The sequence below is a fragment of the Tauraco erythrolophus genome, chromosome 8, assembly GCF_009769465.1.
Source record: "Tauraco erythrolophus isolate bTauEry1 chromosome 8, bTauEry1.pri, whole genome shotgun sequence".
NCBI lineage: Eukaryota > Metazoa > Chordata > Aves > Musophagiformes > Musophagidae > Tauraco > Tauraco erythrolophus.
In genome coordinates this window covers 14,163,064-14,187,203 of record NC_141472.1, presented here as the reverse complement: position 1 = coordinate 14,187,203, position 24,140 = coordinate 14,163,064, and the positions used below count along the sequence as shown (strand labels likewise).

Here is a 24,140-nt window from a genome sequence, read left to right as displayed (position 1 = left end):
CCTGTAGGCATCTCCAGAATACCAGAAGCTACAGGATTCTAGCTCTTGTTATGAGAGCCTTGCTGTTCATCTTAGCAGAAAAAGGAAAGAAGCAGAATACACACTTGGCTTCTGGAAGACATTTCCTGGGAAAATGACGGTATAATGACAATTGTCAGTCTATTAGCAGCCTGAATCTGTTGCTGTTAGCATTACACCCTGTATCTATTACTGATTTTACTGTCCCAGTTGCGCTTCTCGTTTTTCTAATTTGTGTTGCTGTACTACTCTGAATTGGGGAAAGGTTGAACCTTTACTATGAAAGACAAATAACACTGACCTTAAGTCCCAATCAACGAGAAGTAAGCTTCTGTAATTTCGTTTTTAACCCTACCTGTAGGATTCCTTGCGGAAGCCAGAGCGTCGTTTAATCTGTGAAAGCAGCAATCGGGGGCTGTCCCTACAACATGCTGGAAGATTCTCTGTAAACTGGTTCATCCTCTTTAACGATGCTCTGGTACATGCTCAGGTAAACCAGCTTGTATCCAGGAACAAAACCTTTTCTTGAAACAACATGACATATTTTTCATATAGTGAAGATAAGTTCTTGCGCCATTCACTGTGATGTTGCTTGAACACTTAAAAGTGATGAGTCTTTCTATGTTTACAAATTAATTTGAAATTATGTACTTTTTTAAATGTTTGATTGCTGTTGCCTTGTGGCTGACATGGTTTCTGTTGACTATTTCTCGGAGCAAGGTGCATATGAGGAGCCTGTAATGCTCAGTTTTCCCCTAGTCCTCAAAGAAAGGAAAACTGTTCAGAAAAAGCGTGGGGCAGGGGTAATGGATGAGAACCTGGTGAAGTTTACCTTCTCCTTCTTGCCTGCAGTTCTCAACACACCATATTTTTCCCTTGTCCACACTGTGGGTAGAAGCTCTTTCAGAAGAAGCTGGAAATGTGTGAGTATTCTTGCTTGTGATGCTTAAATAGTCAGATATTTTGGGAGGGAGGATGAGCATTTTGTAACCAGTTGTCATAAACTAGGAGCAGAATAGACTGGATGCAATCATGTCTACCCCTCTTTCTTGTCTCAGAAAACTTTTCTATGTCTTAAAAGAAAACATTTCTGTGTCTTAAAAAAAAAAGTTGTATAAACATCAGAAAGACTAAGGTGGTCAAGAGGAAAGCAAGTACTCTTTCTGGCTGCTTCTTTTCACTGCTGACTTTAATATTAAGGTTAAAGCTAGCTGAGGTCGGGGAGGGCAGATACAATATCCATGCTCTAGGAAACCTTGCCTTTTTCAGGATGAAATTTCACTAGATTAAAATACTTCCCCCATAGGAATGGATTGAAGATTACAACACCAGAAGAACAGTTTGTTCTTGTTTCTTCAACACCACATGAAAAAGTAGGTGTATCTACAAATTTTGCATGGATTCAGTGATATGGATGAGTTTTTCTCTCTTATTGTGAAACCAAATAGGGAGAAGTATTGCCTAAGTATTCACCAAGAATGAAGTCTTCCTACAGCTTGGTGTGCAGGTTAACTGTACTTTGTGCTTGACTGTAGCAGTACTCCTAGTTTACAACACTGTACTGAGGCATGTAAAGGAGTTGATTATAGTTGCTCTAAAGGTGAGATTCAGAGCAAAACCAGATGATAGCTAAATTCTGTGATGAAACACTTTCTGTTTCAGACCAAGTGGCTGAGGGCAATAAGCCAAGCAGTGGATCAGGCCCTTAAAGGAACTTCTGACTTCAGTCTTTATGGAGCTGGGGGGAATGTGCCAAGACAGGAACCTCCTATTTCTCGCAGTGCCAAATACACCTTCTATAAGGACCCTCGATTTAAGGATGCTGTTTATGATGGGAGATGGCTTTCAGGGAAACCCCATGGCAGGTAAGAGCATTTAAATGTAACAGTTGAAAACAAAATGAGATGGTTGCTGTATCAGTAAGTAGACTCACTCACAGAAGTCACTTGGGAAGTGTGAAGTGAACTGATTGTCTGTTGTGGGTTAGGCCGCTCCGGCAACACAACCGTGCCCCCCCCCCAGGTCGTTGACTCACCCTCCCTCAGCCCCAGGGATGAGGGAGAGAATTAAAGGATAAATGGGATACCCGTGGGTTGAGATAAGAACAATTTAATACAGATGATTTAATACACAGTGTAGATGCTCACCACCCCCTCGTATGCAAAGCCCGTCTCATTCCAAAGCTGCAATCCCGGACGAACGCAAGGCTGGGATTGCAGCTTTGCAATCACTTTTATAAAAAACCTCACTTTTATACTGGGCATTTTTTTTATATAAAACCTCACTTTTATACTGGGCATGACGCTGCATGATATGGAACACTAATTGGCCAGTTTGGCCCTCAATCTTAAGTTCCACCACAAATCACAAGGGGAATCGTGTCCCCCTTGTCCCAACTATGCTCCCCCCTTATCCCGCCGTGCTTCTGCACTCCGGCACACTGAAAAGTCCTTGGAGTCTCACGTCCAACCACAAACATCAGCTTGCTATCAACATTCTTCTCAGAGCGAGCCTCTGAGTAAAACCAAAACACGGAGCTCTTCTAGCTGCTAAAAAGAAGAGCTAACACTGTCCCAGCTAAAACCAGGACATTGTCTTATACACATATATGGCTTTGTATTTTTTTCCAGAGGGGTCCTAAAGTGGGCAGATGGAAGAATGTACTCTGGGACTTTCCGGACTGGACTGGAGGATGGGTAAGATCCTCCCACTACTTGTGGAGCCAGAGGGCAAGAAATACTCATTGTTGTAGGAGATAGTAACAAAAACCTTTTAATTAAAGGTTTTGCAGTGAATCTTACTGACTCATGGTTATGTATGTTAACCAGATTTATCTCTGTGTTGATGATATATAGATAATCTCTCATTTATCCAGAGATATGCTAGTTGTCTTCACAAGAAACTCTGCAACCACGTGATTAAAAACTTGCTTTTTCATAAAAATTGAAACTAATTTGGATAATCAGCTGTAGGATGGAGGAAGGAAATGGTAAAAGAGCTGAGGAGAAAGAATGGGTGAGTGGGTGTAAAATACTAAGCAGAGGAAGCCAATTGAAAAGTCTGCATTCAACTTTCTGCTGTATAGGTAACTTGTAACTTTTTGTGGTGCAATATTCTTTCAAAAGTTCTGGTATATTTCAAACAAATCCCCACCAGAAATAAATGGATTGGTATTTAACTGTAATTGCTAGGATTATCAAATGCATATATTTGTATTTCAGCATGTTTGCTATAGTCTCAACACTTAACAATAGTAATGTCTTCTTGGGGTAGACATGCTCTCAGAAGAACCTTCATAATTGGATTTTAATCTCCTCAAAAGATTAAAATATATAAATAAAAGTTGTGTGTCTTATTCTTTTCAGGCATACTGAAATTGTGAACAGTTCTGTGCACTGTTTGAGCATAATTGGAAGCTAGTATCTTTTTTTTTTTAATATTGTCTGTAGCAATATGTGTTTTCATCTTTCCCTGGAATAAAGATGTGCTAGAATTATCAAGACCTGAAGAAGACAACAAAGATAGAAGCAGTCTTAGGATGTGAGAAGACTCGTGGCCTCTTGAATGCTGAGAAAAATGCTTCGTTGTGGTAGAGAGGGAAATACTTATAACTTGCCACAATCGAACAGGAGAAAAGCAGTACGGACTAAATTGACCTCGTGATGCTGGAATTCCTGCTTTCTCTTTTAAAAAAAAAAAAGTAAAAAACCCATCTGTAACTGCTGTAGTTGAAGAGATGCACTAAAAATAATATCGAGCATTCTGATTTTAGAGTGGGTCGGTGATATTTATCTGTTCCTGTTTTTAATGAAACGTGTGAGCATTATAGCTGCTTGTGTTCCGTCTCTGTGCCCTGGCAGGTATGGTGAATACAGAGTGCCAAACAAAGCATTGCATAAGGATGACCATTACGTGGGGTACTGGAAGGAAGGCAAAATGTGTGGACATGGAGTCTACAGGTAACATGTAGCACTTGTGTTGCTGTCATTGCAAAAGGGAGAGCAGGGCTGATGATCTGGCACACTGCTTACTAAGCCTCTGTATGTAGCTTTCTTGTTGCATTTCAGCCTTGAGTATGCTTAGCTTGGCTTATTTTCTACTTTGCTTTTGGTAGGTTACTCACAATGCGTACTTGTACAGTGTTCTTTTATTAATATCTATTCTAATTCTGCTACTACCTTTGAATAATAGAGGATTCTTTCTTCTGAGAGATAAATATAACCTCTAATGGCCTTGCTTGTTGGTGAATAGCTTTAAAACAAAGCATCAAAAGACTTGTATTAAAGGCTTGTTTTTATCCCAAATATTATAGTTCCTGCTTGGTGTGGCTGTGATGTAATTCTTAGAAGAGAGAGTTGATCTGTTCTGGGAAAACAAAACAAAAAAACCCCAACACAACAACAACAACAAAAAACACAACAGGAAAGTAGATTATAGGAATCTCACTTATTCTCTTTTTCATTATAGCTATGCTACTGGGGAGGTGTATGAAGGGTGTTTTCAGGATAACATGCGTCACGGGCATGGTCTGCTACGCAGTGGGAAGCTAACCTCTTCCTCTCCCAGTATGTTCATTGGACAGTGGACAATGGATAAGAAGAGTGGTTATGGAGTTTTTGATGATATCACAAGGTAATGCCTTTTTCCACAAATCCTTAAACACTAGTATGACACACAATTGCAAGAAGAGTAGGAAAGGATTTGATCTGTTAGTAGCAGCAGTAGCGCATGTCTTTTTTTTTTTTTTTTTCCCTTTCTTTTGTCCTTTTTTACTAGGCTTTCTGGGTTGATGATCTAAAGAATTGGGTCTGGAGACTGCTTTTTGGTGCTGCTTTTGGAGGAAACATGGGGGTTTTGTGTTTTCTTTGTTTTTTTTCTGCCTTGCTTTCCTATCATACTTCTGCCTGAAAACTAGCACTGAATATGGTATCTTACTGAGATACCGTGTGCAAGTGCTGAAAGTTTTATGAATGTCATGTGAGGAGTATTCTTTCATCTCAGGCTTATAGGACTGGGTTGTTCAGTGATCAGATATGCAGGAATAGGTAAATTTCAGCTCGTGCTCAGGTTTTCCATTGATTTGTTCTGTCAGGGCAGTGGAGGGAAGAATCTTTCTCTCGGGGCAGATTTGTGAAATCATGGTCTTGGAAACAGGACTGCACTAAATAATGTGCACTAAATAAATACTGTCTGAGCACAGATCAATATAGTCTGTTTTTTCAGTCACTAATTAAATGATTTTTTTTTACCTGAAAAGAGAGCTTTTGGTGAAAGCTTAAGAAAACTGCTTTGGTTTAAGCGAACTGAAAGCCCACTTAAAAAGCAGAATAGTGAAAAGTCTGGAGGTGAAGGAAGTGTGTGGGAGGGTGTATGTGGATATTTTTCTGAAACAGAGGTATCGTAGCACCTCTAGGTATTTCCTGATGTCAGTTTTGCATCTATTCTTGCTCAGCGCTGGTGGTTGTGCTTATACTCTAGTGTCAAGATGTCTCCACATACTTTTAGTCATTTATTTACCTAGGACAAACTAAAGAAATGGCAGCTTTCCTCACACATCCTCTCAACTCCAGAATTTGTAAATGCAGTGGCAGTTCGTGGTGGGGCAGGAATGTGACATTTGCTTTCTATTCCAGAGTTACTCCAATATGAATGAGCTGCCCTCAAGGTGGTTTTCTTTCTGGTCTCAGGGAATGATATGTGCATATGTTTGTGGCCTAAGGATTCACTTTCTTCACTTCTTATTCTTCAGCACTGACAAATAAGGAATAGCTGCAGACACTTTTTGTAACTTGCTGTTATTATTGCAAACCAGTCATTTAAGCAAGCGGGACTTCTAGTCTGTTATGTTTCCATCCTGGTAACAGAGTATGCTGCATCTATCTCTCAAGGAGCCTTCACCTTAGAGACCCCTGTAGCTGGCATGATGAATCAGACCAGCATGCTGCTAGGTTATGGGTCCAGTCAGCTGTGAGATACTCCTGAATTTAGATTAATGGTTGGCCTTGCTCTCTTTACTATGACCATAATTTTTCCTGGGTACTAGAAGAAAATGTTCTGTAATAAGTGGAGTTCTATTAAATCAATCACTAGTTTTCCCTCTAAAAGCAAACAAGTCCTTGACTGGTGAAAACAACATGTTCTTTTTCAGAACAACTGAAAAAATAGACTGTTTCAAAATATTTGAGACTCGCACTTAGTTTCAATGCTCTAGCCTGACCTCTGTGGGCTTACACTCACAAAAGAGTATTTTAAATAGTAGTCTGAAAGAGGCTGATGTTTACTGTGAGCAGTTTTTGTCTTAATGATTTTTTTATGGCATGACCTTCATTAGGCTATTATCCAGAAACTTTCTACAACATGATCTATTTCCTTACAATTTTTGCACTCCAGTATTTTCAAAATGCCATGTATGACTTTGTAGGTCTCCCTTCTATCCTTCAAGTAGAACAGCTTGGTTTCTTTTAGTTATTGTCCTCTCAATTTGAGTCACCAGAGTTTAAGTAAAGAAATCAAAAGCTTTGGCAAAAAAAATGCCTAAAATAAGCTTCTGGCATCTTTTCTAAATAACTGTTAAATACATCAGGTGTATACCTGATGAAGCTGAAGATCTCCTCTCATGTGCAACTTAAGTCTTAGGTAAAGCTAATCCAGATCAGCTAACAAGTTTCCCTGTTTCTTATGTGCTGTAGCTACTGCTCAGGTTCCTTTGGATAGGAGTTGGACTTAATTAGGCTTCAGCATTGTTTCAGATCATCAGTAACAGTTTGCTTGGATGTGGCCAATCTGTAACGTGAATTGTGAGAGGAAGATCATTATAGTTTGTTCCTGTCAAAAGTCTTTATTTCCATGAAGCTAGTGAAACTAGATTGACAGACCTGAAGCAAGTGCTGTGTGACACTTTTCTAATGGTTTCTGTAGTGGTCAAATATCACAGTAAAGCAAAAAAAAGGATGTAAATGTGCTACTTAGACTGTATTCTTCCTACTTCCTTTTTCTTCAGAGGAGAAAAGTATATGGGAATGTGGCAAGATGATCTTTGCCAAGGCAATGGTGTTGTGGTTACTCAGTTTGGACTATATTATGAAGGAGCATTCAGTGCCAACAAAATGATGGTGAGTGGAATGTTGGATTCTGTGCTGTAGTGACTTTTCCTCTAAATATGGTAGCTTTCTGGGGAGATGAGTGTATGTTAGGCTGTGTAAACCTTCTGTTCTTCTAACCTTCTATTATCCTGGCTTTTTTAGCTGTCTTTATAATCCATGCTTTGTTTCACCTAGGACTACTTCAGAAACTGCTTTAAAAAAAATTATTGGCTAAGAATTTGTGACAGGTTTTTCAGTGTATCTTTAGATCTGCAATCTAGCCTTCTGTTATAACTACTGCTTTGTGTTCCCTATGATTCTCTTTATAGGGAACTGGAATTTTGCTTTCTGAGGATGATACAGTCTATGAGGGGGAATTTTCAGATAACTGGACTTTGAGTGGAAAGGTTGGTATTACAGTTCCCACTTGAAAACTGTTACCATCTTAAAAAAAAAAAAAAAAAATCCTTGTAATTTGGTTCCCAGTGGATTTCAGATAAATTTTTTATTATGTTCTCTCAAGGGAACACTGACCTTGCCAAATGGAGATTATATTGAAGGTCTCTTCAGTGGAGAATGGGGATCTGGGATAAAAATCACTGGAACCTACTTCAAACCTAGCTTGTATGAGAATGAGAAGGACAAACCTAAAGCATTGTGAGTATCAAATAAGAAATAATTTCTCATATGGTTGAGTAATACTTCAGAATGTAACTATTGTCTTTTTTCAAAGGCTGGTTAAAAATATTTTTTCCAAAGAAACAGTGAGATTTTGAAAAGGCTTTTCCTTTTTTATTCCTCTTCCCTCCTGCTTAGGAAATGAAACAAGATAAAAATCTTTATAGCTGTTCTTGCTTTAATTACTACTCGAATATGCCAGTAACAGCAGGATAGCTGACATGCTGCTACTGTCCTGTAGCAGTCTCAGAATTATTTTATTTATATCTGAACTGCCTATTACAACCTGAGTTCACAGCTGCTGATGACTTTTGTGGTACTGAGAATGATGTAATCACTCAAATGTAGTTTAGTCTATCGCAGACCTCTCTGCCTCCTGCCAATTATTCTGTTGGTAAATTAATTCATTTAATGTGCCATCTAATAATGCCAGTGAGGGTACATTTGGACAGAATTAGCTAGTTACCACACCTCTTCCAAACAATGCATAAGAAAATAGTAGAAAAATCAGTTGGAAAAGAGAGCATTTTAACACTTTGGCAAAGATAATTTTGAAAAGTATCCTTATAACCCTATTTATAGCAGATGTGTTAGGTCAATTTGCTTAATTATCTCTGGGGGAAAAAATGTTTGTTTTGAGTCATAACTAAGATGTCTTTGAATAGAAGAAATCTAAGTAAATTTAAATAGTTGGTGAAATTTCAATATTTGGTAGCTCTGTATACTGGTTTACAATTGTAGTAATTGTGCAGGATTCAGTATCTTTGAAGCATACTTTCAAATTTCAGATTAAAATGGGAAACACAATGCTTATATTTTTACCTAGATTACTTCTCAGTGTGCTTCCTGAAGCATTCACCGGTAATTTCTTTTGGCAGTGTTGACACCTACAACAGTATGCAAAGTTAAGCAGGCCTCCCTGCTGACCTGAACACTTGCAGCCTTAGCAGCTGTCTTCTTTTTATCCCAGTAGGGAGTCTATGAATAAATGTACGTACATATTTGTGAAGATTGCTTGTGAAATAAGGGTTTCATCTACTCTTTTCGACTCTCTTGAAGTTGAAAATCTTCTGGTACAATTTGTGAAAAGGCTTAGAGCCTACTTTTTCTTTGTGGAACTGGAAACATGGGGGAAATATCAGTGTTGCTAGTTCTCATCTCAAATGTAGTGGAAAAATATTAATGAAAGGTCTGACGATTTGATTCTTGATTTAAATCAAGGTAGAACTGTTAACCCTGACAACTTTTATTTACTTTATGCAAGCTCCTCAAAGCCCTAAATTTCACTGTATATATCTGAGATATGTCTCTTTCTCTATATAGGGAAAACAACAGTTCTCTGTTTTCTTTTGGCTATAGAGAATCTCTGAGCATTGACTGTCAATGAAAAGATGCCTGAGCTGGTTTTACTCTCTACCAGCACATCCCTGACATGTCATGCAACAGCATATGTAGATACTAATTTAGGGGCAGAAGCCATATATCCATTCTTGATCTTTGTCTGTGTAGCTATGCTATTTGTACATTCCAGGATAGTGAAGTATTTGGGATGTTTTTGTTATATGTCTTTGCTATGTGAATGTGTCACGAGCTTTCTGAATGAATACCAGTGGTGAAAGACAAGCCTAGTTAAGTGCAGTATGTCCTGTTTTCTTGGAAATCAAACCAGTCCTTTTTTGTGTTTAAAACTATTTCCTGGAAGACTACAAGAAAGTGTAAGACTGACTTGTCTAATGTAATAAGGTTCATAGTTTTTACCACATGTAAGTATTAAAAACATTCTAATCTTGTAACATTAGAATGCGTTACATGGATTAATGTATGTTAGTTAGCAAGGAAAAAAAAATAAGGGTAAATGTAACTTTTTTTAAGTTCAAAAAATGTTGAAAGTCAAGACATTAATTAAATCATAGGTTCTAGGTTTATTCTTAGTGATAAATTTGGTTCATAGTAGAGACTGAAGTGTATCAGCATTTGGTAAAATAATATGAGATATAAGACTGACACTAGCCATGGGTGGTTCTCATAGCTGAATGTGTTGTTTCAGAACTGTTTGATTTTAATAGACTAACCGGTCATTTTATTAGGCGAAAACTCGGGATCCTGGCAGTGCCTCCTGATGAGAAATGGAAGGCAGTATTTGAAGAATGCTGGAACCAGCTTGGTTGTGAGAGCCCGGGCCAGGGGGACAGATGGAAGGCTTGGGACAACATTGCGGTGGCCCTGACCACCAACCGACGGCAACACAAAGACAGGTTCGTTCCTGGAGAATACAGTCAGCCCGATGAAGAAAGTATTGAGAAAGAAACTGGAATCACACTCTACTCTAAACTAGAAACTCTGACTGTAAAAGTTCAGTTAAAACTGACAAATCCTAAACAAAATCAGAACTCTTAATACTCTGCACTATAAACCCTTTTGGGAACATACTGATGTTTAGAATTAGTTCAGCTGTTAGCTTCAGATTTTTTTCTTACCGTATGTCTAATAAATAATCTGTACAATATTTTTGTGCTTTTTATAACTGCAGCCCAGAATTATTGAGCCGCTCGCATACTCAGACACTGGAAAGTTTGGAGTTCATTCCACAACACATTGGTGCCTTCACCCTGGAAAAATATGAAAATATTAAAAAATATTTGATAAAGGTATTGTGACTCTCAAATGCTTACATAGCTTGTTGGTAAGGCATGATGTCAAGCTCACTTTGTAATAGCTTTCCTTAATTCCTTCCATATTTACACTCTTGTCATCCATGTTGTATTAATTTACATTTGCACATGACTTCCTAATTTATGGAATTAAAAGACTAAAAATCACTATATACTTGGTGGATGTACTACCTTAAAGACAGTTTCTGCTCAGTTACTATTTTAATTCTTATACATTGCATCCCAGCAAAGCATCTTGAAATACTTGCTGATTATTGCATGTTAATTTTAGTAGTACTGGACAGATAACTGGTCCAAGAAGTAGCACAAGTTCTTGTACTGTTTTGACTCCTCTATGATCTGTATTCAGCTAATACAGAAATTTTGTAATCCAAATGGGAATTTTTTAAAATATAGCTCACTTTTTGATGTATTTGTAATTTTTTTCTTTCAAAGCCTGTTTTTGGATCTCTGACTCATCTCTCTTGAATTCCATTTATTTTTTGTCTGGCATTGACCTGTCTGAATGGCCAATTAATATCTTTCACCTCAGGCTTGTGATACTCCTCTCCATCCATTGGGCAAGCTGGTGGAAACACTAGTAGCTGTCTACAGGATGACCTATGTTGGAGTAGGAGCTAATCGACGATTACTGCAGGAGGCTGTTAGAGAGATAAAGTCCTACCTCAAACGCATCTTCCAATTGGTTAGGTAATGAGACTCTAATTTTCAAGTCAAAGAACTGCTGAATTAAAGATATCTACTGAAACTGTCTAGTGTTTATGCAGTCCAAGTATGCCAGTATCTTTACTCTGTTTTAGGGGTTGCTTATATTTCCTTAACCTTTTTAAGGAGTCTTGAATATTCTGTCAGAATAAAAAAATTAAAATCTTCACCACAGTGTATTACATCCTACATACATTGTATTTTAAAATATGGCTGTAGGAAGCTCGTCTTGAATGTGGATTTCCAGTTTAGTGTCTCTCTGGATATCCATGCTGTGAAAAGACAGTGTTTGAAGGGTATAGAAGAATAGTGAAGACAGGGACTTGCGGTGTATTCCACTGAAGTTCCTATCAACATGAATGAGCAATGTTTCTATAAGGTGTTTGCTTAGATCCTTGAGAGCAATTACAGCTTTAATGGATTCCTGCCAATCTGAAAGCAGAAATACTCCAAATTATTAACCGTTAGAAGCCTCGTCTGAAGGGAAGTTATGTGAAGGTAGGAAAGGTATCTTTGGCATCGGAGGGGTTGGCCTTCGTAGTTTTCTTCCAGGTAGATGGTACTGCTATTCTGCCTTAGTCCACTATGTGTTATTTCAGCTGACTTTTCTTTCCAGTCTTGCCTTCTAATGCTGTCATTTGTAGAAACTTCATGAAATTAAATCATATGTTTTGTGTCTTGCCATTTAGGTTCTTGTTTCCTGATCTTCCAGAAGAAGGCAGCACAATTCCATTTCTGGCAACAGAGACAAGGGGAAGGCGATCATTTTGCAGTGGGAAGTCTGACTCCAGATCAGAATCTCCTGAGCCAGGGTACATAACGGGGGGAAAAAAGCTTAACTAAGGAAGACTTCGTTTTGTTTCTGTTTGCAGTTTTTTCTTGAGTGGGGGAAGAAAGATGAGCACATGTTTAACTGATGGATATAAGCAGGTTTTTTGGTGGTTGGTTTTTTTTTTTTTTATTTGGTTCTGATGACTGGTTCTGGTAAGCAAACTTCCATGTGATGGTTGCAATAAGTGTTTCATCTCTGTTCCATATAATGATTCTTTACTTAAGCCCAAACTTGCTTTTGTCTATTGTGGGTAAACAACTTCAGCCTTGGGCCTGGGTTTCAGAAAACTGTTTGGGATATGAGCACTGGGGTAATGCAGGTCCAGTGCACATATACTGCATCACGAATAGTCATGTCGAGTTCACCCTTGAGTCCATCATTGTCCTGTCCACAGCAGCCTTGGGTGTGGTCAAAACAAGGAAGAGGGGTCAGTAGAGAGAGCCTTCTCAGAAAGGCTCCAGTGACCTGTGCAGATGGCATTAGTAGGCACATTGTGTTCAGCTTTCTCCATTAGGATTACAGCTTGACGCCAAGCAACTTTATGAAGCCTGGAGTCTGAGTGTGTGGAGCTAGGTCAGGTAACTTCATGGGTTTTAGCCTGTTTTCGAGCTTGTGCTTTGAAGGTAAAGTTCAGCTGTCAGCAAAGTGGCTCAGAATGGGGGCTAAATGATTAGCATGAAGATACAGGTAAAACTTGAACTATAGTACGGTGTTCAGCTTTTACGTTATACAAGGAAGAAAACCAACGTTCTGTTTAAAACCCATAAACCACAAAAACCTGCACAACCACTGCCTGCGCTCCAAACCCACCTGCATGTGGACCGATGATGGATTTGAACTTATTAATATCCCTCATAGAATAGGCTCATACTAAATGAAATGTTTATTCCAATGATTTCTTTTTAATTCAATTTTTGTAGATAATTAGGTTTCCTAAATGTCTTCCTCTTCAAACCAGCTCCCTCTGTTTTTTCTTTTTCCTTTATAGCTATGTGGTAACCAGTTTTGGCTTGCTGCTCCCTGTATTACTACCACGGCTCTATCCTCCTCTATTTATGTTGTATGCCTTAGACAATGAGCGTGAGGAAGATGTTTACTGGGAATGTGTTTTACGTCTAAACAAACAAACTGATACAGCTCTTCTAAGTTTTCTTGGAGTGCAAGCGTGAGTATGCTTCAACAATAAAACAAATTAGAAAAGTATCATGGCATGTAATTAGATAAAGCAACTAAAAAATCCTATTGTCTAAAGTGTCTTTGCTTAAAATGCATCTAAACATATCTTCAAGCTACTTAATCTGGTTGAGAGACTGAATCAAAACTTCCCTCTTCCAGAAAGAGGAGGAGAGGGAGGTTGGAAAGATTGGCATTGCTACAAAACCAGAGTAAGGCATTTCAGATTAGGCTGTTTTCCAGCTATTTGTGCAAGATGTAGTTGATCCTGTAGAAATAAGTGTTGTATCTCATAGGAAAACATGATGATTTCATTTTCGTTAGATGAAAAATGCTTTAAGACTATGCTCTCTCAATAGACTATGTTGGGTTTCTTGCAGGAAATTTTGGCCACTAACTGTATCCGTCCTTGGAGAGAGTAGAAAGGTATGTCCATTGGGCCTTGACTTACAGTATGCTTTGTCCAGTGCGTCTTTCAAGAAGCTGAGATCATGAAGAAGCAGTCAAAGAATTTTTGACCAGGCTTTTTACTTAAGAGATGCCATGCTATCTTGTTTGCTTAAAATTTGTCTGCTACTTACAAGCTACATGAGTGACTTCTTACAATAGCTGTCAGTCCAGCTTTGTTACTTACTGTCTTACTCTGTAATGAACTCTAATTCAGGAGGACGTTTGCTTGATCTCTAGTTACGAAAGCGTCAGAATAAAAGTCTACCACGGAAATTTTCATGCTACTTGGTTAAGAGGGTTATACCATTGTATACTTTCAGATTAGGAGAAGAATTGTAAAGTTTTTATTCTTAATCATTATCTTTCTGGAAACTGCTGAACAATGGTTTTTGATGGCAATAGTGTAGTACTCAGTCTCTGTGTTCCAGTAGGAGTGGTTTAACAATCATAACTTTGAACAATTTAAATGATTACAGTATAATTTAAAACATGTCTGTTTATGAATCACTATAATTTTATTTGACGTTTTCAGTTTCTTATAGTCATTTAGATACTTCTGCCTTCAGATCACAGAATCATAGAACAGTTTGAGTTGGAAGGGACCTTAAGGATCATCTAGTTCCAACCCCCCTGACACGGGCAGGGACACCTTCCACTAGGTTGGATTGCTCAAAGCCTCATCTAACCTGGCCTTGAACACCTCCAGAGATGGAGCATTCATGACCTCTCTGGGCAACTTGTTCCAGTGCCTCACAAAAAATTCATTGTAAAAATTCTTCTTTATACCTAATTGAAATCTCCTCTCTTTCAGTTTAAAGCCATTGCCTCTTGTCCTGTCACTACACGCCCTTGCAAAGAGTCCCTCTCCAGCTTTCCTGTAGGTCCCCTTTAAGTACTGGAAGGCTGCTATAAGATGGTCCTGGAGCCTTCCCTTCTCCAGGCTGAACAGCCCAACTCTCTCTGCCTGTCTTCATAGGAGAGGTGCTCCAGCCCTCAAATCATCTTTGTGACCCTCCTCTGGACTTGCTCCAGCAGCTTGCATGTCCTTCTTGTGCTGGGGACTCCAGAGCTGAACACAGTATTCCAGGTGGGGTCTCACGAGAGCAGAGCAGAGGGGCAGAATCTCCTCTCTTGACCTGCTGGTCACGCTTCTTTGGATGCAGCCCAGGATACGGTTGGCTTTCTGGGCTGCCAGCACACATTGCTGGCTTATGTTGAGCTTCTCATCAACCGGTACCCCCAAGTCCTTTTCCTCAGGGCTGCTCTCAATACATTCTCTGCTCAGACTGTACTTGTGCTTGGGATTGCCCCGACCCATGTGCAGGACCTTGCACTTGGCCTTGTTGAACTTCATGAGGTTCTCACAGGCCCACCTCTCCAGGCTGTCAAGGTCCCTCTGGATGGCATCCCTTCCCTCCAGCATGTCCATAACACCACACAACTTGGTGTCATCTGCAAACTTGCTGAGGGTGCGCTTGATCCCACTGTCTGTGTCACCAATGAACATGTTAAACAGCACTGGCCTCAGTACCGACCCCTGAGGAACAGCACTTGCCACTGGCTTCCACCTGAGCATCGAGCCGTTGACCGCAGCTCTTTGAGTGCAACCATCCAGCCAATTCCTTATTCACCGAGTGGTCCATCCATCAAATCTGTGTCTCTCCAATTTAGAGACAAGAATGTCATGCGGGACAGTGTCAAATGCTTTGGACAAGTCCTGGTAGACGATGTCAGTTCCTCTTCCCTTATCCACTAATTCTGTAACCTCATCATAGAAGGCCACCAAATTAGTCAGGCACAATTTGCCCTTAGTGAAGCCATGTTGGCTGTCACCAATAACCATCTTTTTTTCCCATGTACCTTAGCATAGTTTCCAGGAGGATCTGCTCCATGATCTTGCCAGGCTTGGAGGTGAGACTGACTGGCCTGTAGTTCTCTGGGTCTTCCTGTTTTCCCTTTTGAAAATGGGGGCTATGCTTATAACTGTGCCTTGTGCAAGGCCTGTAATAATTGGAAGCATAATTTCATCATAGTAGTAGCTGCACATGGATGAGCTGATATTCCTTGATAGAAATTGAGTGTTAGAAGTTTGTAATAATAACTAAAGCTGCTGCTGTGCTCCACTGTGGAGGCTACGGATTCCCAGCAAGACAAGTCCTCTTTTTTCCCAAATCATGAAGTTGAAGATTCACATGATGCAAACCTCTGTTCAGACTCTAAATGTTACAGAAACAGCAATAACATGTTCCTTAACTTACTTCAGATCTTCTGTATTTTTAGGGCAAAATTCTTGCTAGCTGTCTAAATTCTTCACACTTCTGACTTTTTTGGTTATAGAGTAGAGCCCCTCCACTGTGAAGTACTGTGTAGCATGTGTCTTCTCTGAATTATGCAGTAAATGGTGATCTCTGCAGCCATTTACCTTATTTTCTGGGTCATTCCTTCAATTAAACACGATGTTTTTAGAAAAGATGTCATATTTATCTGCTTCTCTCTTCTGTCCAGGTTCCTCATTTCTGTGAATTTCTCTAGGTCTTTTTGCATCCATCCATTCTTTACCTGCTCCATTCAGAAAGACTTAAGCTTAGTTGCATATTAAGAGCTAAGGTTTATATTTGTTCTTTTCTATTTGCTCAAACCTGAGTCTTTAATTATTGACTGCTATGACTTTTCTAGGTTTCAACTGTTGCAGTCTTAGGTTCCTTCTTGATTGCTAACCATTAAGATTTAAGGATTCTCAGTCTTAATTGTCCTGGAAGATAGCCGAAACTGTCACTGATTCTCATAACATATTAAGGAATTCAGTACAGGCTTTTCTGAATTTTAAATGAAACTTGTACAAATTCTATGTAGGCAGATTTCCTGGATGACTTCAGTGTCCAAATACATTCCCCTATGTTTGCACTGGAAAACTGAAAAAAATGTCTTTTATGCCAGTGTTGCATGATATGCTGCTTTTCTTCTGCTGAATAGTGGGGTTGTTAAATGTTTGATAAATCTTCTCATGATTACACAGGTATCATCAAGTACAAAAGATGCCTGCTTTGCCCCTGCAGTTGAATGTTTACAGCAAATCAGGTAATTCTCTGAAATTTGTCTTTTAGCGTTTCACTGTTCTTGCTGTAGTAGTGTCTAGTTTACTTGATTGTGATCTTTTACCTGTCACCCCTTCTTTGTTCACCTGTATAAGAGAAGTCACCAAGAAGTGTCAGAGTTCCTGCTAAAAATGTTACCAAATTCTCCCAGTGGGGAATGAAGTATAGCCTCATAAATGCAACTGAGATGTGTCCATAGGACACCATTTAGAATCGAAAGCGTGATGTCTGATTAAATATACATGTGAATTTCTAAACAGTTGTGGCAAAACAACCTGTGTATGGGGAGCTTTTCTGTGTCTGTTAGCTGACATAAAGAATTCTGCTGTAAGTAGAAATGAAAAGGGGTTTAAGAAAGGAATTTTTCCCTTTACCATTATGTTAAAACATCTTTAAACTGTGAAGACAATGTCACTTGCAGTAGTGTGCCTCGATCCAGTAATTATAGCCTGGGCTACTACACAGCCTTGGCAGCCATGGCTGTTGTGGTGTGAATGACCTGGCTTATCTTCTTGGACAGGAGGGCCTGCTAGCTAGCAAATTATCACCCTAATTTAGATGCAACTTCTTATTGTTTACCCTGTTTTGCTCTTGCTCTCCAAACAGTACCACGTTTACCCCAGCTGACAAGTTGAAGGTGATCCAGCAGACTTTTGAAGAGATCTCTCAGAATGTACTTGACACTCTTCAGGAAGATTTTCTGTGGTCCATGGATGACTTATTTCCTGTTTTTCTCTATGTGGTGCTGCGAGCCAGGTGGGCACTAAGAGTGGCATCAGTCATAAGCTGAGCATGGGCAATATGAGTACTTTTACCTGTATTGAACACTCCTGCTTCTTGTTAGAGGACTACTTGCTAGCTTTTTGTAACTTATACTTTCCATTTCGACTGTTTGCTTTGACCTGAAAAAATTTTGAACTGTTAACTGTGAAATGGCTGTGACCTCAGAATGAGGTTAGGCAAAATCATATTTTTTGCACAACACTATGTACAAACAGTAAAAACATTCTAATAGTTTACTTAATTCACCTATTCTTTTTCTGTCTCCCCCCCATGTGACAGGATAAGGAATTTGGGGTCTGAGGTGCACTTAATCGAAGACCTGATGGATCCTTATCTGCAGCATGGGGAGCAAGGCATCATGTTCACTACCTTGAAGGTATGAAAATTATTCAAGCTTATTAAAAGACGTTTAAAAATTAATCAATTTTGAGCAATGGTGATCAGCTTAGAACAATTAGGTGGTAACTTCTTTGATTTTTTTTTTTATTGACATTTTTAGCTAAGATGAGCAAGGAAACTTAACTTAGAGCTTAGGATAACCTAACAATTGCAGGTGGTACTAATAAAATGGTGCAGTGTGCAAATGTACTTTATTCAAATATAATATGGTTACTGTTGACTGTTCTGAATGCTCACCTGCAGCTTGTTGTTCCTCTGCAGCATAACAAACCTTATTCCCTTTATAAAAATTGGAATGAAGTGCTGCTTTGGAGATCAGCCATTCCAATAATATTTAAGTCTAACATTACTTCAAGATGCTTCAGGAATTCAATTTTGGAAAAAAAAAAATCTTTTTACTGTGTTGCTCTCCATATTGTGTTTAGTATTTTTCTCTTTTTAAGTATGGAAAAAGGGAGAGAATCTGTTTTGATGAATATCCTACTGTACGTTAAGAGCTCCATAGTGGAAATAGGTTGCTTTGGGTACCTCAAAACTGTTCAAACAAGAGGGTCTTGTGACAGTTCAGCCGTGTGGAGCTGTTTTGTGGGGTTGTTTCAGAGAGAGACTGTTAAACTGAAACTACAGTAAAAATCTTAAGCTGAGCTGCTAGGTGGACGTGATTGCATTTTCTGTCTGTGCAAACTGGAAATAGTTGGATGCAAAGATTTTTTTCATACCTCTAATTTTTATAGTGCTGTAAAAAGGGAAGGTTAGAATTGCTTAAAATTTATCACAGAATCTATGTAGTAGAAGCAGAATCTTATTTTTCATGAGTGCAAGCCTTGTCTGAGACATTTATATTAGGTTTCTGGTCATGGCTGACCCAATGCGTATTTGAATCAACATTAAGGAGTGAATAGCTGTCAAGCAGCAGGTCAGGGTATTTATCCAGATGATAGAAACCTTTGCTTTTCAGTCTGAGTGCTTTCAATCCCTGCATCCTTGTCCCGTAAGAAAATATTTTCTTTTTTGGGTCCTTCTGTCAACAGGCAAAGAAAGACTTGTGAGCAAAGTAATGTACTTCATCTTGGCAAAGCTGGGAGCTGTGACAGTATTCAGAGTCCCAAATCATGCTATCTTGCTTCATTGGACATAGTTTGTAACTTAAAATCTCCTGTTGTATCTTTTGCTAGTGTACCTATCAGAAAATTCTCATGTGTTGAGTGTCACTGTATCATCACTGCTTGCAGAAAGCCTAGTCCTCTGTTTTCTTGGATAGATGATGCTTTATCAGCTTGCTGAGAACTGGTATGTATGCTAAACTGAACTTTGTTTTAATTCAGGCATGTTACTACCAGATTCAACATGAAAAGCTTACCTAGACCGTCATTTACAACCTGGCTCTGCGGGATAATCTACTCAGTGGAACTTCACTAAGAGCCACTTTCTTCCCTGAAATGGCACTTAGTAAATATTCTGTTACAGTTCTGTTGTGACAGATGAAAACATTCAGTTGTTTCTTCTGAACTTTCAGTTTTAAGATTGGAAAACTGCATCCAGAGGCTATCCTATGAAGTGGTGATGAAGCTAGAGACTTGGTTTGTCAAGTACTTGCCAAGAAGAAATCATTTCCTATACTAACAGAAAGATTATTTACTCTCTTTTGATTAACAATGCTGCAAGAAGGCATGACATCTACATAGAGTACATGTGAAAGTCTGGACCGCATGGCTTCTAAAGCAGTAGGTTTGTTTTTATTACTCCTGGTTTGTCAACAGAGACATTTAAAGGGAATGAATTGCACTGCAGAACCATTCAGCCTTTCTGAAGCTATTATGTTTGTTTATTTAAAAAAACAGAAATATGTTAGTATTTGTAATGGGTAACCTATAGTGTGTTTTGACTGTAAAGGTTTTGAGGCATATGTGTTGAACAGAATTACTGAATGCAGTATTAATGTGCTGTTGTGGAAATAATCATGCTGTTATGGACTTCCTTGTTTACTAGAACTATAAATATTAAGGCATCCACCATTCTTTTTGTTGATGAAATAAGTAAAAGGCACTGACCACTTCAAATTTTGGTACGGAATTAAATACCCAAATCTGTAGTGTTCAGTTTCGTTACCCTGAGGTCTGAGGACAAATGCTTTCTCTGGAAGCTTGTGCGATAGGAGAATGGGAACGTGCTCTTGAACAAGCTGACAATGTTTGAGACTTTTGCCTGTTAACTTATGTGTCAGAGTGAAAAAAGCTAACCTTGTTGCATTTTTGAACATGTAGAGAACAAGTAATTTCCCTGGGGGATTTTCGTGTGTGTGTTCTTCTGTGGTTTATGGTTAACTGTATTTATACCAATAACACTGGTGAATAATTCGGGTATTGTAGGTGCTGTTCTTTACCATGGCTAACTCAAAAAAGGGGGAGGGAGGAATAGATTATAGAATGTTATAATGGTTTAAGTTATGTCAAACTACCATAGATAATGCTATCATATTTTTGAAATAGTAAACATGGCTTGTGTTCTGACACCTAAATGGAAAGAAACCATATGTCAAATAACTGTTTTGAACAGTGACTGTAATGTAGCAATTTTCATAATAAAGTTAAAAAGATTGGTCTTTCTGAAATGATTTTTGTTTTTATCAGAAAAGGGGAAAGAGTAATTCTGGCAAGATGATGTTTAAAACTATTGTTACACTTGTTATATTCACAATAGGCTTCATGTTTGCAACTTGGTTAGCTTAATCTTATTTTTAAATTATACTGAGTAATTTGAGGAGACTTAAGCAATAATATGAATAAAAGGGAAGCTATCTAAAGAAATTAATTTGAAAATGGTGGTGGGGAAAGATATACAACTAAGGGTGGAGAGTATAATAAAGTATAAGGCAGGAATTTGAACCTTAACCTTTTGTGCTAGATGCAGTCTTTCAATACAGTCATGTCTTAGAACTTGATGTACAAAAAACATTTAACTGAAACCTGTAGGAGCAGAATGTGCCTTGGAAAAGGAGCTATGCTGAACTGCTGAGTGAGTAAATGGCAATAATTTTCATGTGCAAAGATCTGAATTCGGGATTTATTTCACCTTTTGTCGGAGCGTAATCATTAAAACCAGATTTGGTGTCTTCCCCCTCCCCTGCAACTGTTCACGGTCAGTGTTTGTTGTCTTCAGATGTTTTGGAAGAAAGGAATGATTTTCATCTTCAGCTTTCACGTACAAAAAGCTTTGTTTCTTGTAACCTTACTCCCACACTGATTCTGTGCCTTAAACTGGGAGGCTTTTTCATAATCTTTCTGCCTTTCAAGAAGAAGGTGCATCTACTAAATACGTAGCAACTTCAAATGTTTAACTTCATTCACTGTGAACGATGCAAAGTTGAGAACTAAAAACCAAAGAATACATCTGCCATTACAAACATACATATAAATATATATTCACACGGAACCTCTTATAAAAAGTAGTGATATTGCATATGAATTTAGCCTTCTGATTAATGGAAGCAGACAGCCTGTGCTGGATTATTTTTGGTCTTTCTGATATATAGCTCCGTTATTAGCTGAAGAGAATCCTAGGATTAAATGTGCTTCTGACACAGATTCCACTTTACAGCCTATGTGGGCTGTGATGCATTAGGAAATCAGTACAAGCCAGCTTTCATTTGTATATTTCTGTAGCTAACGAAGTGAGTTAACCTGCAGGACTTCTCTGTATTGCTTCATGGTAATTATTTTTTTTTTCCTCAGCTTCTTTCCCTCTTTTTTCCTGAAATTGAAAGCCATATATTTCTTGTGCTGCAGCAGAAATCCTGTAACCAGCAACAGAAGACCAACGCTACAGTATTATAGATTCTCATTGTAATTGCAGGAATGGCAGCTGAAGACAGACCCGAAGAAATGAATGCCTTATTGACTAGGAAAGTTGCTGAGAATAAGTAACTACTTAAGTGAGAGACAACTTTAAAGTAGACTTTTTATGCAAGAAAAGGGTTAAGGGGATTTGCTCTCTTCTCCTTGGTAATGAGTAGTTCTAAGGTTAGGTTTCGGTGGATTAGAAAGGAGAGGATGTCCATAGATTAGCTAGGGCAGTGAGGTTACTTGCTCTACTAACATCCAGCAAATACTCTTTCCTTCTGGAAACTCTGCATGAGCTGAACATGGTGTTCTGTGGTGTTTGCAGGTAAGAAAACATGCACTGTACCAAAAAGTCGTTGTACTGCACAGATGCATTTCCCTCATGCTGTTGTGAAATTTGGTTTCTTCTCGTAGCTACAGCAAAGCTAATTAAACTTGTTACCTGCTTAATTCCCATTAGCTAAATGTTAGAAATACATATGAATGGTGAGTAGGAGCTCAGAAGAGAATTTTTTTCCTCACTCCTAATCTTCACAAAGTATTCTGACTTGAATGCCAGGTGCTATACATTATTGACTTATTTTGCTGCAAGTAGAGTCAGTTCCTAACTGTACTTGTTAGAAGCATTTTAGGGAACTACCTGTTCTGGTATGGTGAGAGATAATGCAGAGGAAAGATACGTGACTGATAAGAGACTGTAAAACAAATCCTTTCTTTGAACTATCTAGCCATGTACTTCTAAATTGATTTAGTATCAACGTGTTGATGTTGTCAGGGGGTGGTGATTTGGACTGTTGGTGTTTTGTGGTTGTTTTGTGTTGTCTTTTTTTTAGTAAGCTTAAGCTATAAACAGCTGGAAATAAAGCTGACTTCCTCACATGACAACAGTGCACTGCACCCGAGTATTCTTCTCTGAATGCACTGCTCTTTTAGGAAGTAACACTTTAGTGGGATTTACCCTCATGTAAACAAGATACTTGCATCACCGCTGGAGCTGTAAGCTTTTGTTTTAGAGGGAGGCAGAATAAATAATCACTGAATGTATCTGATTACAAAGAGTAATAGCATAATTTGTTCCATCAGCAACCTTACATATGCAGACGTGATTATCTAAATCTTACAGAATGCCTTGCATGAACATAAAATTTATTCAGTCTTTTTTTTAAGCTGTGCCACCTTAGACTTGCAATAAGTGGTTCTTGGATCAAGATAAAGATCTATAGTTTCAAAGGACAGGTCTCAACCTTTGCTTAAAATGTGTCAATTTATTCCACTAATATTTAGAGTTGCTTTTTTAACTGAAACACTTTCAAGTCTCCAAGTGTACAAAAAGCAAGATGGTTTTTTACACTGCCTAGAAAAGGCTGACAGGCTTCAGTGATGAGACTAGCCTAATTAAGTTTATTTAATGCAGAACAAAAAAAGTCCCAAATAGGGCATGTCATTCGAGAGATGCTGAATGTCTCTCAACCAATTTTTGCCTACTCAGTTTGCTGATTTTTAGTGGCTTATTTGCAACAAAAGCTTTCTCAGAGTGTTCCCTGCCCTCAAGCTAATTTAGTCTTCAACATGCCAAATCATTAATTTTGATAAATTTAAAGATATGAGTAGTTTTCCTTGTTAAAAATGCTCAATAACCTTGTCAAGCATCTTAACCAAAGACGCTTATAAGAGCAGGAGGGTTGATCTTCTGAATGTCAGGTTCTCTGGTATTGTCCCCTTTGGAGGCTTGACAGCATCAAAAATTGTCCATGTGAAGACAAGTCTGAAAACTCTTAAAAGCAGGGCTTGAGTGCCCTTGCAACTCTGGCTTTGTGTCAAGAAGACCTTCTGGTCTGTCTGACAAATAGAGTCAAGCAATTTCATATTCTTCTGCTTAAGGAAGTAAGCTCTGTAGCCCAAGTTTGGGATAACTGATGTTTGTAGACTTGAAGCAATGGACCGTTTTTGGCTAAATTCTGGCACATTCGGCATAGATATCCAGTTCTGTCCCTGATAACAGGCAAAGAGAAAAGTCTTCTATTAATGAGCATCTGTAATTGCGTGCAATACGTGTGAATGGGAAGGACCTTACACTGGCTGGGAGATTAGTCAGGTAAGCGTTTTAGTAAGAACTTCCATCTAATTTATTTAGGTCTCTGGGATGAGGAGACCCTGAGCCCCGGCCTCACCGTCCATGTAGATACAAGTCTCGGGCAATGAAGGCACTACAGTAGTTATAACTTTGTTTGAACTCTGACCTTTCCCTTTAAGCAAGCAGTTTAGTAGATCTTTTTCTACAGAACTGGACAGAAGCAAGGTACTGTTCTTTCTCTCTTCTGGTAATGACTTACCCATCATCTATTGCTGCTGACAGCTGCTGAGACCAGGCTTCACAGTTAGAAGCTGCTTTCCTTTTGTTGTGTGAAAATGCG

General features: G+C 38.7%; 1 protein-coding gene across 1 annotated transcript in view; it reads left to right on the top strand.

Moving 5' to 3' along the window:
• ALS2 (alsin Rho guanine nucleotide exchange factor ALS2) overlaps positions 1–20,507 on the top strand; it is a 43,936-nt gene extending 23,429 nt beyond the window's left edge. The window contains exons 14-34 of the mRNA XM_086615368.1: positions 8–139; positions 380–508; positions 871–941; positions 1,325–1,391; positions 1,681–1,883; positions 2,649–2,714; positions 3,879–3,977; positions 4,486–4,650; positions 7,019–7,130; positions 7,430–7,507; positions 7,624–7,757; positions 9,866–10,033; positions 10,309–10,426; positions 10,983–11,140; positions 11,845–11,967; positions 12,976–13,152; positions 13,541–13,586; positions 16,627–16,688; positions 17,312–17,461; positions 17,768–17,864; positions 19,213–20,507. Of these exons, the coding sequence (XP_086471494.1) occupies positions 8–139; positions 380–508; positions 871–941; positions 1,325–1,391; positions 1,681–1,883; positions 2,649–2,714; positions 3,879–3,977; positions 4,486–4,650; positions 7,019–7,130; positions 7,430–7,507; positions 7,624–7,757; positions 9,866–10,033; positions 10,309–10,426; positions 10,983–11,140; positions 11,845–11,967; positions 12,976–13,152; positions 13,541–13,586; positions 16,627–16,688; positions 17,312–17,461; positions 17,768–17,864; positions 19,213–19,251 (2,394 nt within the window). The 3' untranslated portion in view covers positions 19,252–20,507. The remainder of the gene's footprint in view (positions 1–7; positions 140–379; positions 509–870; positions 942–1,324; positions 1,392–1,680; positions 1,884–2,648; positions 2,715–3,878; positions 3,978–4,485; positions 4,651–7,018; positions 7,131–7,429; positions 7,508–7,623; positions 7,758–9,865; positions 10,034–10,308; positions 10,427–10,982; positions 11,141–11,844; positions 11,968–12,975; positions 13,153–13,540; positions 13,587–16,626; positions 16,689–17,311; positions 17,462–17,767; positions 17,865–19,212) is intronic.
• The last annotated feature ends 3,633 nt before the right edge of the window (positions 20,508–24,140 follow it).